The sequence below is a fragment of the Elephantulus edwardii genome, unplaced genomic scaffold (genome assembly GCF_000299155.1).
Source record: "Elephantulus edwardii isolate Elephantulus edwardi_28Jun2011 unplaced genomic scaffold, EleEdw1.0 scaffold00059, whole genome shotgun sequence".
NCBI classification, from domain to species: Eukaryota; Metazoa; Chordata; class Mammalia; order Macroscelidea; family Macroscelididae; genus Elephantulus; species Elephantulus edwardii.
The window spans coordinates 9801098-9819516 of NW_006399809.1; the positions used below are offsets into that span (position 1 = coordinate 9801098).

Here is an 18419-nt window from a genome sequence, read left to right on the forward strand (position 1 = left end):
AAGAAGAAAACATAGAGAGAAACTTACTAAATAATTCAACAATAAAAAAAAAAACACGCAAAACTCTTCCCAAATTTATTTACTTTGAAGATGAAAGCTATCAAGTAAAAAAATAACCAGAAAATGCAATTAAGCTCTTCAGAAAAAATGCTGAGAGAATACTGGCTGTAATTAACTCCATTGTGCTAGCTGAGGGAACTTCAGACCCAGCCAGAACTCAAAAAGAAACATCTTTTTTCCAAATGCCATCAAATTGACTCACTAATTGTGACTTTGTATGTCTTCAATAGAACTATATACACCACAGATTTTTTAATAACTGGGGTTTTTACAGAAGTAGATTGTCACATTTTCTTCCATTGTCTCTCTAGGTGAACTGAAATCACTACACTGACTGTTAACATCACCCAAATTCTCAGAAATACATACTATGCTGTATGTAATTTCAATATAGTCCATCAGATTTAGAGATTACAGACTGGTGAAAGTTTGCACATTTAAAAGAAGATTCAAAAGGATCAGATACAACATGAGGAGGGCCAATTTTAACTTCTACCTGCTTCATAAAGAGGAACTTTCTCCATCAATAACATCCATTATACCAAAATAGCTACAAGGTCAGATATGCCGCATCTCATACTCCTGTACCTATTTTTTCACCAGTCGTTGTGTCTGATATTATAAGTTGCAAGACTTACAGACTTTAGTCACAGTTGTGGAGAAATGGGTTAGAGAGTTTACAAGTAAAGAATATCACATAATTCAAGTCCGGGTTTATTCTAGCAATTCCAAGCCATATTAACAAGGTATAATTCCTCAATTATTGAAAGTCCAAATTCGGTTCATCAGCACAAGTACGAGAAGCCTCTCTGGTTTCCTCAGTCATCCAGCAAATTTTATCCCAGAGAAGTTATAAAACAGCTTTTCTTTCAATCAACCAACAACAAAACCTTTAATTGTAAATAAAATTTAAAAAAAAAACCCAACCAAACACCTTTAACTGTGGTTCCATCTACATGGTTCCTCACCACAGTCTCTCCCCAGTCTCTTTAGGGTCTTTCTACCTCCATCGTCACCTTCTCTCACAGTGACTCTCTTATATTGGTCCCACAGTTGTTGATGATTTGCAAGACAATATGTTAGAATTGGTGGACGATCTATCAACAATCTGCGTTATGCAGATACACAACTTTGCTCGCTGAAACTGAGGAGGACCTCATGCACTTACTGCAGAGGGTCAAGGACTGCAGCCTTCAGTATGGACTGAGGCTTAATGTCAAGAAGACAAAAATTCTCACCACCGGACCAATCGGTAGCATCAGGATGGATGGCAAAGAGATTGAGAGTGTTCACAGATTCAGTTTGCTCGGCTCCACGGTCAACACTCTTGGCACCAGTAGCCAGAAAATCAAAAAACTTATTGCGATGGGAAAGTCTGCTGTTAGGGACCTCTCTAAAGTACTCAAGAGAAATGGTGTCTCTCTGGAGACTAAGGTGCGCCTGATACAGGCCATGGTTTTTGCAATCACTTGTTATGCATCAGAGAGTTGGACAAAGACTAAGGAGGATAGAAGGAGAATGAATGCCTTTGAGCTGTGGTGCTGGAGAAGAGTATTGAATGTACCACGGACTGCCAAGAAAACAAACAGATTCATCCTAGAGAGGGTTAAACCAGGCTGCTCCTTGGAGGCAAGGATTCTGGGGCTTCACCTGACATACTTTGGACATGTTGTAAGGAGAGACAGGTCTTTAGAGAGGTACATCACGCTGGGTAGAGTAGAGGGACAGCGCAGGAGGGGAAGACCCTCTATGAGGTGGATTGATTCAGTGACTGGGGTAATCAGGATGGGTGTGTCAGAGGAAATGAGATTGGCACGGGATAGAGCACGGTTTAGGGCTGTTGTACATAGGGTCGCTATGAGTCGCAAACGACTCGATGGCACATAACAACAACAAACAACATGTTTGAAGTTAAGATAGATGGAGACTATGCCCCTCTCCCCAAAGAGGTTTAGTGCATTGGCTAGAAAAGTCAATTTTCAAGGGTTCTAACACCCTAGAAACAAATGTTTACAATGTTAGGATAGGTCTAACAGCGCATTTAGCATCTGAAGAATTAGATTTCCTGAATTATTTAATAATCTTTTTTAATTTTCACTTTAAAAAATCTACAAATGATACACTATTTTGTTATTAACTCCACACTAGAGAAGAGAGGACTGAGGTTAAGTAATTGGCCCATTCTCACAGCTAATTAGTGAGAAACTTGTTATTTCAAACCAGACATAGCTACTTCTAAGTTTCATACTTTTCCCACTATTAATAGTTCACAACCAGGTCTTTCTGATCCTAAATTTCAGGAAGCATCATTCACATCAGAGACGGATACTGGAGCCATGCAGTACACAATCTGTATACCTATATATGACTTGATCTCAAACTTGCCTGCCCAATAGAATCATCTAGAATCTGAAAAGAACCCTGGTAGCTTAATACATTATGTATTGGACTGCTACTCAGAGGTCAGCTGTCCAAATCCACCAGCAACTTCATGGAAAAAATAAGTGCAGTTACTCTCATAAAGATTTGCAGCCTCAGATAGCTTATGGAAGGCCACCACAGGCACCATATCAATAACAGTGGTGGTGGTGCTGGTGGTGCTGGTGGTGTGGGGGCAATCTTTAAAAAATGATTGATGTGTCCTGGTCACTGAGCCACCGCCAAGGACTCAGCTGCCTTCCCCTAGTGCCCCCTCGCTTCCCGATGCTCTGACCCCACACATACACACCAGCCATCTCCCTCTGTTGCCTTCCGCTGGCTATTTTCACAGAAGAAAAGGAATCGTATCATATATCCACTATCCAGAACCTTCACTCTTTTGACTCCTTTGCTGATGCAAGTAAGGGTGATGACCTGCTTCCTGCTGGGACTGACAATTATATCCACACAAGAATTCAACAGGCAGGAGGACCTTCTCAACTGTCCAAGGGATCACTGATGATCACGACAAAAAGAAGCTAGTGAAGGCGTTTAAAGAAATTTGCCTACAATGGTACTGCAATTGAGCATCCAGAATATAGAGAAGTAATTCCGCTACAGGGTTACCAGCACGAGGACATCTGCCAGTTCCTTGTAGAGGTTGGACTGTCTAAGGACGACCAGCTGAAAGATCACAGGTTTTAAGTGCTTGTGGCTCACTGAAGCTTAAGTGAGGATTTTGTTGCAATGTGTAGACAGTTTCCCTCTGTCCCTTGTCACAAGTTTAAAACTTCACAGCTTGTATTACGCAACCATTTGGGGTCCACTCTTTTGAACTTGGACTAGAGTCTTCTTCATGCAATTAACTGAAAAGAAACATGTTTTAAAAAAAATATTGATGTTCAGGCTCCACCTCAGATCAATTAAATCCAGGTAATATTAACATAGCATTCCTGAGTGATACAAAATATTTACCACACCAGCTGCTAATAGAGATTGGAGATTTAGATCTACACTGAGGCATTTTGGAAGAAAGGCCTTACAATCTATTTCTTTCAATATGTCAGCCGTTGAAAAATCTAGGGAGCATAGCTTTGCTCTGAAATACTTGGGTCAGCTTGACAGCAAGGGTTCTGATTGGTTTTAGTACTAATACACAGTTAATCTTAAAGAGACCTTCACCACACAGAAATTCACCTTCAGGATACCTGTGGACAGAACTGTTGAGACCCGACACCAATAACCTTGTATTTGTCCCACTCATCCTATTTTTCTTTATTCAAATGCTGGTTTGGGCTCTGTATTCATTTAACCAGTGGCAATTCAGAGGCGGAAAATTGTTGCAGACTGAGGGTAAAGTATTTTTATAGTTATTAATAATGAGACAAATAGACAGGAATGAGAACAGAGAGCATGAAAAACAGGCCAGCAGTTCTCGACTGAAGACCCCATTCCAGCTTCCCTGTATCTTTATTGAAAATTATCAGAAAGTAAATCACAAAGAGAATTCAATACAAAGGAAGCTAAGCTCTTTCTATTGAAAACCTTCCCCTAGAATCAGGAGGGAGGGGTCAGCAAATGCTTCAAGAATCTGGTAAAATCTTAAGGATTGCCTTAGTACCTCAGGGTAAACTCTAGCTTGTACCTCACCTCCCACACATCTTGAGATAGCATTCAGTTTATTACGAATTTCGTATTGGCTTCCCACATTTCCCTCCTTTTGTTTTTATCACAATTATGTTCTCATCTAGAAAAGTACTGCTGCTCCTCTTCTGTGATTCATTCTTGCTTGTTTTTTGCACAAACAAATAAAATAAATTAAAAATAATAAACTTAAAGAAATACTTTCAAAAATCTCCATATGATCAGAAGGATTCAGGTTGAATATTCCTGGCTGGCTGTCTCATTATTAATAATTCTAAAAATACTTTACCCTCAGTCTGCAACAGCAAATAGCAAACCGAAGATGCCACCTGACTTCTGTCCCTGGAGACAGTCAGTTGGAAACTTGCATGTGAGATAGATTAGATGCCGCCATGTGCAATATTTTAAATCTGTTTCTGAGTTCACAATAGTCCCCAATTTGGCTCTACCAAGCAAAGCGCATATGGAAGGGAAGGTGTTGGCAGTACATGAGGAAGGACTTCCCCAATATTGCTGTGTTCTTCTCAGTCCTCTTTTGCAAGCAAATTGTTGAGAAGAGGATAGTCTTTCCTTTAAAGCACCCATTGAAACAAGAGGAGCTTAGGAAGCAGGAGGAATTCTCTGAACAAGCAACGGCATCCATTGCCCATCTCCTTGCTCACTTTCTGCACAATGACTCTCAAGGACAGATGCATCCTGCAGGCTGGATTTTGACAGCAAGCAGCTGTGCAATTAGAAAATTGTATTCTGTTGCACATCTTATGTAGTAATTATAAGGCTAGCCATATAAATTTTAATGTATTTGTTATCATCAATGTTAAAACCAGCTTTGCCATTAAGCAAAGAATTTCAGAGTAAAAAAAAAATTTTTTAAAGTATCTTAAACATTCAAATGCAGCCTGACTTTTAACTCTATGTTAGAATGTGTCTATACTCCCAAGCCACTCCCAATTTTGAAGTACAATGCAACGCCACTGTTTTCCAGTGTGCTTGGGACTTGATATCAGTCACTCACAAAGTCTTTAGGATCAACTTTCTAAATATCCTTCCTTTCCACCTCTCATCAACTCATTGCCTTCAACTTAGAGCGAACTCATAGCTGACTCCCCAGTAGGTTTCAGAGCCTATAAATCACAGAGGAAGAAACTACTCCTCTTTCTCCCAAGGAGCCCCTGGTGGACTCGAACCACCAGAGAGATACAGCATAGTTAGTCACAAAACCCCCTTCAGACTATACCACCAGAGTTCACTCCCTTTCCATTAAGCATTTCTGTTTACCACAGTGATTCTCAGTCACTGTCAGTTTAGTCCCTCAGGGGACATTGGGCCACATCTGGAGACATCTGGTGGCTGCTGACTTCTAGTTAGTATAGACCAGGAATGACACATAGCATCCTACATTATATATATGGGGGGGGGCAGAACCAAGCTTAGCATTCAGTCACCTACCTTCACAAAACAAAGGGGAAATGAAATACGGGAGATCTATATAAGCAAAGGAAAAGAGACTCATTTATCTCAGCTTTTAAACAAAATGTTGCTGTCATGGCAACCACTTGTGTGCAGAATAGAGCTGTGCTCTGCAGGGCCTTCTGGACTGTGACATTTCAGAGGCAGTTCACCAGGTATTTCTTCCTAGGTGTCTCTGGATGAGGTCAACCCACCAACCAAACAGATAGGAAAGAACCATAAAAAAAAGATTTGTCCAGTCCCAAAAGTCCATGGTACTGAGGTTAGAAACCTTGGAATTGGTCTTGGGGTCTCTGTCTACTAAGGGATATCTTTCTGAAATACAAATGTGATTCCTGTGCGAGGTACCTTCCTACCATCCACAGATAGAGCAGCATTCCAGCCTTGTTGTAATGACTTCTTCTGGCCATGGTTCACTGGGTCCCCAGGGTCCCCAAGCTCCAGCCAGGCTGAATTGTTTGAAGGTTTCTTAAGACCTTTCTCTGTCTTTCTGCTAAAATGCAGATGCTGATTCCACAGTTCTGTGGTGGGGCCGAAGATTCTTCATTTCTAACAAGCTCTCAGGTAGCATTACGTTCTTGATCTATAGGCTGCACTGTGAGACTAGCACTTGCAACAGCAGTTCGTAAAGAGGGGAGAGAGTTGGGGAGAAATGTCAACGTTGTTAATCCAGTAGATCTGGATAAGGATCAAGAACTTACATTCCTCATAGTATTGAATACCCCATGGACTGTCAAAAGCGCCAGGCTGCTCCTTAGAGGCAAGAATGGGGGAAACACTGCTTCACATACATTTTGCATGTTGTCAAGAGGGCCCAGTCTTTAGAAGAATATTCACACTGAGAAAGGTAAAGGGTTGTCCATCAACTAGATGGTTTGACAGTGACTATAGCAATGTGCTTGAGCATGCCAGAGACTGTGAGAATGGCTCTGGATAGTGCAAGGTTCTGACCTGTTGTTCATAGGGCCCCTATGAGTTGGAGTGAACTCTGTTGTACCAACAACATGGAAGCATCTTTTTTCCCCCTCTTGGCTCGCTCCTACTTGACTTCTAGGTCATAACCCAGATCCTCCTCTGGATTTGCAGAAAGGCTTGCAAATCCCTGGACCACCATAGACATCACTGGCTTGTTCAGAACTGATATGTCCACCAAGATCCCCCACTAGACTTAAGCTGTGTGAGGGCCTATCTGTCTCTGTGCCTTACAGTGTTGATGGAGGAGATCTTCTAGATTCTTACTCCAGTCCAACAAAGTGCAATAAACATCAGTCACCAAGATGCTTAATGATTTCATTTATATTCTGGAAAGTTTTCTGAGTCTCCTTTGCCAGGGTCAAGATGCTGCCAACATCTATAATTTACCTCATGGTGACTCTTGGCTGGTGGATGTTGACTTTATTTTCCCCTTCAGTTATATAGATACTAGCACTCAACTTTTCCTACCCTACCAGAGGATTTTTCCCCCTTTCATTTGAAGTAGGCATCATGGAATCCACAATCTTCCTAAAAGCACTATTAAGAAGAAAGCCAATTTCCCCTCAAACATCTAGAGTTATGGGAAAACCACTGCCTGAAATCTCTTTGCTCCTAATGCTGGAGGGTATGCTGGCACATGTCATCTGCTTCCCTGGGGAAGGAGCCACTCTTCTTCCTGGGTATGCCTCTTCCTTTAAGTCTTTAATTTACCCTTAACAGAAGGGAATTGTTTGACTTGAAAACATTATTCACCTCCAAACCCCCCTTTTTTATTTTTCAAAGCTGCTGGGTAACAAGGAGAAGAGTAGAATTTTTGTCAGAGTAGAACAAACCAGGGTGAATTGGAACTATTTGAGAAGAGAGAAACCCAAGTTAGAACAGCTACCTGGGTGAAGAGAAATGGCTATGTGGAAACCAACAAGAATAGAGACAGGTGGGGCAAATTATAGAATACAGGGGAAGGAACTAGGGGTAAATTCAAACAAAAAATATGGAACCAGATTCTGGCAGATTAAAGTCCAGAAAATTCAAGCCAACTGAAGTAGGTGCCAACAGAAGGGAAAGGGCCTCTAGGAACTGGGGAACAATTTCTTGAAATAAACAATAATTTTGTTTTCTCTCTCTTTCTAGAAATATGCTAGAAGTGATTCTGGCATTTGTTCGCTTCCATTTTTGGCCAAGATCTGTCATGAAATTAAATCGTATGTATGCTATTTCTACTTACCTGAGAGATGCTTGGGATATTATTGATGATTACTATTTTCTAACAACTAAAATGATCTTCCAACTTAAAAGCCATATTTCTGAAGGTGAAATTTTTCTTGTTTAAAACATAACTTGTGCAGAAACCAGAAGAGAAATTACCTCAGAGCAAATAACTGGAAATATATTGAAGATCACTATCTTTATATCTCCCAAGGTGGAATGCAGTGACTGTGGGAATGGACTCCAATGTCAGTTATGGGATGGCATAGGATAGGACCAGCTTCAGATCTGCTGTTCACAGGGTCTCTGTGAGTCATACTCCACTTGACATCACATAACAACAACAACAACAAGGTGGAATGCAGAATACCATGAAATGTCCTTAGCAGTCTCCAAACACTCTTTTGAAAAGAACTTTTAGCAGCCCTTCCTTTAATATAAGACATAAACAAGGTGAGAACCTGCCCATGGTAGGGACTTTCAGAGCATCTTTGTTGCAAGACCTCCGTGAGACTGGAAAGAGACTATTTGTTTTCAAAACCCAATCTATTACATGACATATCTGGTCAGATATATATGAGTAAAGTTTCCAATACAGAGACACTGCACAAAATTCCCAAGTCCTTTTCCCACTTCAGCTATACCTTGAGTCTTTTTCTCTGTGCCATCAAGTCAACTCCAACTCTTAACAACCTAAGAACAACAGATCTGATCCTTACCTGATCCTGCACCATCTTTACAATCCCCACTGTGCCCAAGCCCATTGTTTCAGTCACTGTGTCAGTTCATCTTGTTGAGAATCTTCCTGTGTTTCTAGGACCTTCCACTTTTCCAAGCATGCCCAAAGTATGTGAGATAAAGTTTCACCACCCTTGTCTCCAAGGAGCAATCTAGCAGCACTTCTTCTAACACAAATTTGTTATTTTGGTAGTCCACGAGATATTCAGTATTCCTCCAACACTGCAATCTGGCATTCTACTAAATGTGACAGAAATTATTGTACAAACTTTTAATGCAAAGAGAAGCATTCTTTGAGAGAGATAATGGACTATATAAAGCAAATTAGCTTACCCCTGGCCAAATTAGTTTCTTAGTGGTAAGAAGGGGAGCTACCATACTGAAGACTTATGGTTCAAATCCACCAGCTGCTCTGCGATAGAAGGACTCTCCTCCCATGCCATTAACTGCCTCTCAACCCATTGGAGGGTCAGCTATGAATCAGTTCTGACTTGATGGCACACAACAACTACAGAGTGGGGTAGGGGAAGCAGGTGGGACAAACTACCCCAATCTTCACTTTATCAGCCATTTCGCCTGGCATTTAGCATTTATGACAACAATGAAAAATCTACTGGCCCATTACTTATGACATAAACAAGGCTCTAGTCATGGTAGCGAAGGAGGCAGAACACCCTTTCCTTGAGAAGGTAGCCAGGGATATTTGGCATGCTGTGCTGTCTGCCCTCACCCTGTGTACCCTCCTGTGGGCAGGGGCACCAGGTCCAGATGTCTGTGTTGCCATTGGCTTCTCCATGGCCTTGGCCACTGACAGATAGACAGGCATCACACAGAAAGCAGGATTCCCAGCTCCTGAGACAGAGTGGTGCTCAAAATTGCTGTGGGTGAGAAGGGAGGAAAGAAAGAAGCCTTGGAGGAGTTACTGGGAATCAAGTCTCATGACATCCCAAGGTGGGCTAATACAGCCCTCAAGTCTCCATCTCAGTGGGGCTGGGAACTCAATCAAGTTGCAGGTACCTTACCAGGAACTTCAGTCATTCACCAGGCCCTGAAAGCAGAGCAGTGGCCAGAATTATGAACAGGATGCTTGCAGGGCTACAGCGGAGCCTGGAGGCAGCTCAGAGGGGGAAACTGACCCAGCACAGGAAGAAGGTTAAACCTCGGGCCCTTCAGTCACAAAGGCCAGCTTTATCTGTGTCTCCAGTAAGACTTCTCTGCAAGGAAATTATCCATGATTCCAGCTGTCACAGCAAAGAGCACATCAGTCTATATGAGCTGTTATTATTTCTGTGATTCTATTTTCTAAATAGGGAATTTAAAAGGACCACTGTATGGTCTGAAAACAGAAAAAAAATATCCTTGATTGTCACATAACACCAATATTTTTAAATAAAACTTTTATTTTGTATTGCTTTAATTATGAAGTTCATATACATTGTTTTCTCACATCAGATCTTTCCAATTTCCTTTACCCATCCCTCCCTCCACCCATCAAGTTGTGTGACCCTATGATTCATTACCAACCCAAAAACCCTTCCCTCCCACCTCGCCACTTGGATCCTGCCACCCCCATCCTCAACCCTCTGCTCCCACCCTCCTCCACCTTGGATCCTCACACTCATTCTACAATAATGGTCTTTTTCCATATTTGCCCTTATGGGACTGAGTTCACTCAGTATAATGCTCACTATTCACTCCCAAGTAAGGCAGTAATTTACAAAATTTTTGCTCTTAAGTCTTACGTAGTATTCCATCATGTTACTGTACCATAAATTCATTACTGTACCAATCCATTCATTTGTGGTTGGACATTAGGGCTGTTCCCATGTTCTTGTGATAGTGAATAACGCTGATCTGAACATTGGTGTATAGTTTCCATTTGTGCCCCAGTTCTCATTTTCTCAGGTTATATTCCAAGCTGTGGAATAGCTGGGTCGTATGGAATTTCTATGTTCAGCTTTTTGAGAAAATGCCAAACTGTCTTCCAGAGTGGTTGTACATTTTATAATCCCACCAACAATGTATAAGAGTTCCTATCTCACCATATCCTCTCCAACATTTATTACTTGCTGTACTGTTAAACTTTACCACGTATGTCACTGGGGTAGGTTTTTATTTTTTTTTAATAAAATTTTATTTTAATTGTTATTTTAATGAATATTTACAAAGAAGTAAGATTTTCATTCATTCATTGTTGCACATTTTATCCTCCCCTTACTTCTCCTTCCCCAGTTTACTTTTATAATTGAGATTTTTATGAAAGTTTGGAGAGAACTTGAATTTTCATTCATTCATTGTTGCACATTTTCTTCCTTGTCCACCCCCCTCAGTTCACTTTTCACTTTGAAAAAAAAAAATCTTTCATTGTTGTACAATTCCCCCCTCCCCAGTCCACTTTGCTATGCACCAATTATTCTGGATTACTGTCACACATACCTAATCATATACTCCTTTTAAGCAGTTTTTTCCCTCATCTCTTTCAATGCATTGTACATTATTTATTCTCTCTTTTTTTTTTTCATTTTCTCCCAACCCCCATGTCAGTCCTGTTTTATAATAGTGGCATTATGTAGTATTTGTTCTTTTGTGACTGAGATATTTCTCAGCATACTGTCCTCCAGGTCATTCATTTTGTTTAATATTTCATTTATTCATTATTTTTTCAGTGCTGCATAATAATCCATTGTGTGAATATACCACAGTTTCTCTATCCATTCATTTGCTGATGGGCACTTGGGTTGTTTCCAACTCTTTGCTATTGTGGAATATATATATATATTTCTGTTTTAGTGTGAGTTCTGATTTCTTTAGGGTATATTCCCAATAGTGGAATATTTGGGTTAACTGCTATTTCTATTTCCAATGTTTTGAGAAAGCACCATACTGCCTTAAAATGGTTGCACTATTTTACACTCCCACCAACAGTGAATAAGGGTTCCTGTTACTCCAAAACCTCACTAGCACTTGTTGTTTACTGCTTTGATGAATTTTGTTACTCTTATTGGGGTGAGATATCTCATGTTGTTTTTTCACTGAGGTTTTTATTTGGATCTCTTATTGCCAGTGATTTTGAGCATTTCTTCATGTGTCTATTGGCCATCCGAAAATTGTCCACTGTGAAAAGTCTTTCCATGCCTTTTGTTTATTTTGTAATTCTATTATCAGTCTTTTTCTTGCAGAGGCCCTCTAGGATTCTGTAAATTTCTGATGAGACCCTTGCCTGAAATGGTATTGCCAAGTGTTTTTTCCTAGTCAGTAGGTTTTCTTTTGGAAAATTTGCAAAATATTTTTGATGGGCACAGGGATTTAATCTTTAGAAGGTCCCATTCATCAGTTTTGTCCTCTCTCGACTGAGCATTTCTGGCTGTATCTGGCAGTCTCTTTTTAACATAGACTAGGCCATCTAAACTTGATCCCAGTTTGTCTCTGATGAACTTTTTAGTTTTGGGCTTTACTTCCATGTCTTTGAGCCACCTTAAGTTGATTTGATGTACGGTGTGACATGAGAATCCTGTTTCAGCTTTCTGCAGTTAGCTGTCTAGTTGTGCTGGCAACATTCATTGAAGAGGTTGTCATTTCCCCATTTGATAGGTTTTATTTCCTTGTCGAATATCAGTTGACCATAGATAGCTGGGTCCCTTTCTGGGTTCTCAATTCTGTTTCCATTGGTCTATGTGTCTGTCATTGTACCAGTACCATGCTGTTTTGATTACTACTGCTGTGTAGTAGATTTTGAGGTCAGGGAGTGCTATGTCTCCCACTTCATTTTTGTTTTTTCAGAAGTGGTTTGCTTATTTGGGGTCTCTTTTCTTTCCAAACAAACTTGGCAGTTTTCCTTTTTATCTCCTTGAAAAATGAATTTGGTATCTGTATTGGGATTATGTTGAACATGAAGATTGCTTTTGGTAGGATTGTCATTTTCCTAATATTGAGTCTTCCTATTCATAAACAGGGCACATTTTTCATTTCTTTATGTCTTTTACTGTGTCTTTTGGAAATGTTCTGTAGTTTTCTTTGTATAGGTCTTTTGTGTCTAGTTAGGTTCACTCCCAAGTTGTAAATGGTATTGCTTTCTTGGTTTCCTTCTCTGAATTCTCTTTGCTGCTATGAAGGAATCCCACTGATTTTGTTTATTGATCTTACATCCTAACACTCTACTAAGTTGGTCTGCTAGATCTAACAGGTTTTTGGTGAGTCCCTGGGCTTTTCTGTGTACACTATTATATCATCTACATATAGCGACAATTTAACCATTTCTTTGCCTATCTGAATGCTTTTTATTTCTTTCTCTTGTCTTATTGCCCTAGCAAGCATTTCCAATACAATATTGCACAGAAGTGGTGACAGTAGGCATCCTTGTCTGGTCCCTGTTCACAAGGAAAATGCTTTTAGTCTTTCTCCATTGAGAATGATGTTGGCTCTTGCTTTTGCATATATACTTCCCACTATGTTGAGGAAATTCCCTTATATTCCAATTTTTCTGAGTGTGTTTATCAGGAAGGGGAGTTGGGTTTTGTCAAATGTCTTTTCTGCATCAATTGCTAAGATCATATGGTTCTTGTTATTGGCTTTGTTAATACAATGAATTATGTTGATTGTTTTTCCTTTGTTGAACTATCCTTGCATAACTGTTAGAATCCCACTTGGTCATGGTGAATTATGTTTTTGATGTGCTTTTGAATTCCATTGACTAGGATTGGTTAAGGATTTTTCATCTATATTCATCAGAGATATTTAGTTATTTTTTCTTGGTAATATTTTTGCCTGGTTTTGGTACTAAGGTTATGCTTCCTTTATAGACTGACTCTGGGAGGACCCTTCTTTTTAAACATTTTTAAATAATGTAAGTAGAATTGGTGGTACATCCTCTCTGAATGTTTTGTAGAATTCAGCTGTGAAGCCATCTGGTCCAGGACTTTTCTTATTGGGGAAGTCTTTTTATGACCTGTTCAGTTTCTTCATTTGTGATGGGTCATAACACCAATTTGTGCATAATGTCCCAGTGTTTTGAACCAAACCATGCCTATATGTGAAGAGGTGGTGTAGTAATCTAGTTCCTTCTGACTAAGGTGGACCTGTTGTGTTTCACATAGAACTATTCTCCATAGGATTTCCAAAGGCTCATCTCTCAGGCCTTTTTGCTGATGTGCATCTAGGTGGTTGCAACCAAGCACTAAACTGTTTGCACCATCCGGAGACTCCATATTGTTCACTGCTATTATTTCAATAATGTAGCATAATGATATTATACTGTATACGAGATACCAATCTTCTCTTTCAATGCCTTACTTTATTCCCTCAAGTTCATGATGTAGGGATTATTATAATTATTTTTATTTCACACACACACACAAAAGAAACTGAGTCTTAGACAATTTACCCAAGGCCAACAATAAACCGAAGAAGATATTGCCTCAGGACTTTGTGTATTTTTTACTTCTCTACAATGTTGCCTCCTGATCCAAGTTCGATATTTAATGTCTCTAATCCAAAGTGACAGAGCAGAGTTTAGGGCTGTTGTTCATATGAGTCATAAGCAACTCAATGGCACATAACAACAACAACAAAAAATTCAAAGTGGGTGACTTTAATCTGCGGCACTCAGGCCTGGTTCACATTGGTTGGATTTTTTTTTTTTTCAAACATTCTTCTAGGTTGTATAGCATTGGTCTGTATATTGCTGTACAGAGGTAACTTGTGGTTGCTGTGATGCTAAACACTGTGACACTGATGTGTCAACTGTGATAATGGTTACCCATGGTGGACAGTGTGGGGTGGAGCTCCCCGATTAAAGCAAGCTTGGAAGCAGGAGTCGCATCCACTTCCAAAATGGCTTGCCTCCAGAGACTCTATGAACAGTGTTCAGGCCTTTCGTTCAAAGGATCACTATGAGTCATCTACAATTCGACAACGCCTAACCACAACAACAACAATCCTGACTAAATTCTGGTTGCACGCTAGAATTTTCTGGTAATCTTTTAGAATACAGATTGCCAGATCCATTCCTAGAAGCTGAGTATTCTATTTTCCAGAAAGTTCTCCTTGTGATTTTTACATCAGCGAACTCCACATATGGACTTATGATTGATTGTCCAGCTCTCACCAGTATATACATTCTCATACAAGGACCAAACAGTGAATACCCCTCAAAGAAATAATGCTTGAATGACTCGAAGTTCTTTAGCCATGAGGCATTCATTCAGGCCTTGTCCTCTGGCCTGCCCCTTGTCTTTTTCACACTTGCTCACCCACCAGCAGTCGCTTCACCCACCTCCAGTGGGACTGTCATGTATGTGGTTTGGAGGGGGCGGGGATTAGACAGAAATTAGTTCAAAAGTGGGAGTCAGGCTGGGCTGAGATATGCCTTTCCTAAATTGTGCCAGCCTTTATCCATAAGCCATGTAGAAGCTTGAATCTTTGACTTCTCCAATCTGTTTTGGAAATGTTTGTGAAGAGACAGAAGAGACTGATTTTGAAACACATTCAGTGCTTCAAAGAGAGCCAAGAGGTTAAAACTGTCTTAGTTCATCTCCTTGCATCAGACCCTACAAGCTAGCTATGGAGGGTGCTGGCTTGGGTCCCAGAAGCAGCAGTAGCATCCCTTTTCCATGAGTGTGGATGGATGCCAGAGGGCATTAGGACTTGGGGAGTGGAGTGAAAACATCTCACAGAAAAGTAGACCCTAGGAGACTGAAGTGCAGCCAAGTGCTCCAGTCCCCATTTAGCCTGTTGAATTGAGATCCTTGTCCCCTGTGAAGGCAGAGAGGCCACCCTCCATGTCCCTGCTGAATGCATCCTTGGGCTTGCTGTGTCACTCATGGGCCAAAAGAACCCAATAGAGTCAAAGGGACAACCCTCCAATTGAACCACCATTGGAAAATTTCACTCAAGAGCACATGTAGTCAGGGATTTTGATGGCCCAGTTTAAAATGGAAATTAATCTTTTATCAGAAGTAAAAACACTGTGTTGTTGTTCTTCCTGAAAACCAGTGTCCTTGGGGCATAATTTGCACCAGGGCACAATTTGTTCAGAATGCTATAGTCTGCAAAGCATGTTCAAACACAGACTTATTTTTTTCTTCAAAACAATCTGTGCCTTGATGACAATAATAACTATAACAGGGTTTTATAAATTCATTGTTTTAACTGGAGGGCCAAGAGCACTAACACGCCCTTGAAGGTAGGCTGAGACCTAGGACACTGGGCAGGAGGGAGACACCACAAATGAAATTAGATCCTAATTCCTGCGTGATGTCTACTCTCCACACCAACATCAAGCTCCTGGAGAGAAGGGAGAACATTTCTTACTGAATGGTTTATAGCTGGCACCTGCCATGTTGCTGAGGTGTGATTAGTAAAAACTCAATAATAAATTGTTGTTGTTGTTGTTGATGATGTTAAGTGCCATCGAGTCTCAGGCGACTCATAGCGACCCTATGAAGGAGAGTCCTCGACACTTGGGTGTCTTTCATCCTCTCTCCAGGTTCATAGGGTTTCTGGAGGCATATTATGGAAGTGGATGCCACTTCTCCTTCCACAATAATAAATAGGGAAATAAATTAAAAGCTATTACTCAGGCAAGAACAAGAAAATAGAAGATATCAGGCTACTAAGTGTGCAAGGCTTTTTTGTGAGTTTGAGTTTTGGTATTTTTGTTCTGTTTTTATCAGAATTCAGTGTCTAAACTGCATAGGTTTTATTACAACAGTAATAATTCAAGAGAGTGCATCTTTTTTAGTAAACTATTGTTTTATCTAATTTCTTTATGCAAAAACCCATATAGATATCATTTCATATAAACTATCATATTATTATTAGTTGCCATCAAGTCAGTGCTGATTTATGGCAATCCCAAGTACAGTTGAACTTAACACTTCCCAGTCCTGTACAGTATTTGTAGTGTTGGCATATCTAGAGCTGAATAATGTGTATTTTGTTGTTGTTGTTGTTGTTGTGTGCTGTCAAGTCAGAACTGACCCAGAGCTGACCCTCCAGCGGGTTTTCAGAGGCAGTAAATTACACAAAAGTTAATTGCCCATCTTTCTTCCATGGAGCAGCTGGTGGATTCAAACCGTGTACCTTTGGGCTGGCAGCGCAGCCCCTCACTACTATGGAAGAAAGCTTGTCTTCTAGCATTACATTAGATAGTGTTTTCTTCTGATCCCTAGGGTTCCCAGTGGGAAATTTTCAGGAGGAGATCACCAAGCCTTTCTTTCTATTATGTGCTAAAGCTGTGCTGAAATCTGTCAACCACAATGACCCTGCTGGCATTTGAAATATTGGTGGAATATCTCCCAGCATGCAAGCACCCAAGCCACCAGTATGACAAACTAACAAATACATGGTGGCAGATTACCTAAGTATTATATATTCATTCTTCTTTCATTTTGTTGTTCTGTTCTTTTCTTCTTGTCCTCCTTTCTCATGCTCTTCTGCCTCCACCTACACTGTCCACCATCAAGATAAGCCAGGTCAGCAGATTGAGGTATCCCCTTCCAGTGTTCTCTGTTCTCATATCCTTTTATGGAGCTGTCTAAATCCATGTACAAACACAGCAAAGTTACTCCCAGCCCTCTAGTGCTGGCTGGGCTTCCAATGTGAGGTCCAGTCACATGGGACATTAATGTTCACCTATGTTTCTTTTAAGGCAATGCCCAAGTTTCATGAAATAATTTTAGGGGAATTGAATGTGAGCAACTCAGTATTATGTAACTAATAGCATTCAGCTGCAATGGCAATTACTCATTGGACCAAGCCTCCTGGCCTGTCGTCTGGCAGTAGACAGAAGTAGTACAGCAGTAGCAGTGAGCTGGTGATGAGTTGCAGCGGCCTACATAGTATGGATAGAACACTGTGAGTCAGGAATCTGAAAGTCCAAAGTTCAGATCAAGAATATGTGGTTTTCAGCAGTTTATTTGAGCCTTCAAAGTAAGTGGAAGAATGTTGATTCAATGAATTGACATATTCTAGAGACTTTTTTTTAACAAGGACAAGCTCTTGCCCCAAGATTGCAGAGATAATTGTGCAGAGCTCAACCTGCACCCTTGTCTATGTTGTTGTTGTTGTTATGTGCCATCGAGTCGCTTGTGACACATAGCGACCCTATGTACAAGAGCCCTAAACTCTGCTCTGTCCTGTGCCAATCGCACCATGTCCAATACACCCATCACAATTACCCCAGTCACTGAATCAATCCGCCTCATAGAGTGCCTTCCCCTCCTGTGCTGTCCCTCCACTCTACCAAACATGATGTCACTATCCAAGGACCAGTCCCTCCTTACAACATGTCCAAAGTATGTTCAATGGAGCCTCAGAATCCTTGCCTCCAAGGAGCAACCCAGTTTTACCCTTTCCAGGATGAATCTGTTTGTTTTCCTAGCAGTTCATGGTACCCTCAATACTCTTTTCCAGCGCCAAAGCTCAAAGTCATCAATTGTCCTTCTATCCTGCTTAGTCCTTGCCCAACTCTCTGATGCATAACAAGTGATTGCAAAGACCGTGGCCTGTATCAGATGCACCTTAGTCTCCAGGGTGACACCATTACTCTTCAGTACTTTAGGGAGGCCCCTAACAGCAGACTATCCCATCAATTTTAATTTCCTGGCTGCTGGTGCTGAGAGCGTTGACTGTGGAGCCAAGCAAACTAAAGCTGTGAACAATCTCAATCTCTTCACCATCCACCCTGATGCTGCCAGTTGGCCCAGTGGTGAGAATCTTTGTCTTTTTGACATTGAGCCTCAATCCATATTGGAGTCTGCAGTCCTTGACCCTCTGCAGCAAGCGCTTCAGGTCCTCCTCAATTTCAGCAAGCAGGGTTCTGTCATCTACATATCGCAGATTGTTGATAGATCTTCCACCAATCTTGACCCCACATTCCTCCTCATAGAACCCAGCCTCCTGAATAATCT

The 18419-nt window shown here is 40.8% G+C and overlaps 1 protein-coding gene across 1 annotated transcript in view; it reads left to right on the forward strand.

Annotated features, from left to right (window-relative positions):
- AOAH (acyloxyacyl hydrolase (neutrophil)) overlaps positions 1–18419 on the forward strand; it is a 362932-nt gene that overhangs the window by 103498 nt on the left and 241015 nt on the right. The window contains exon 6 of the mRNA XM_006887625.1: positions 7699–7769. Within this exon, the coding sequence (XP_006887687.1) occupies positions 7699–7769 (71 nt within the window). The remainder of the gene's footprint in view (positions 1–7698; positions 7770–18419) is intronic.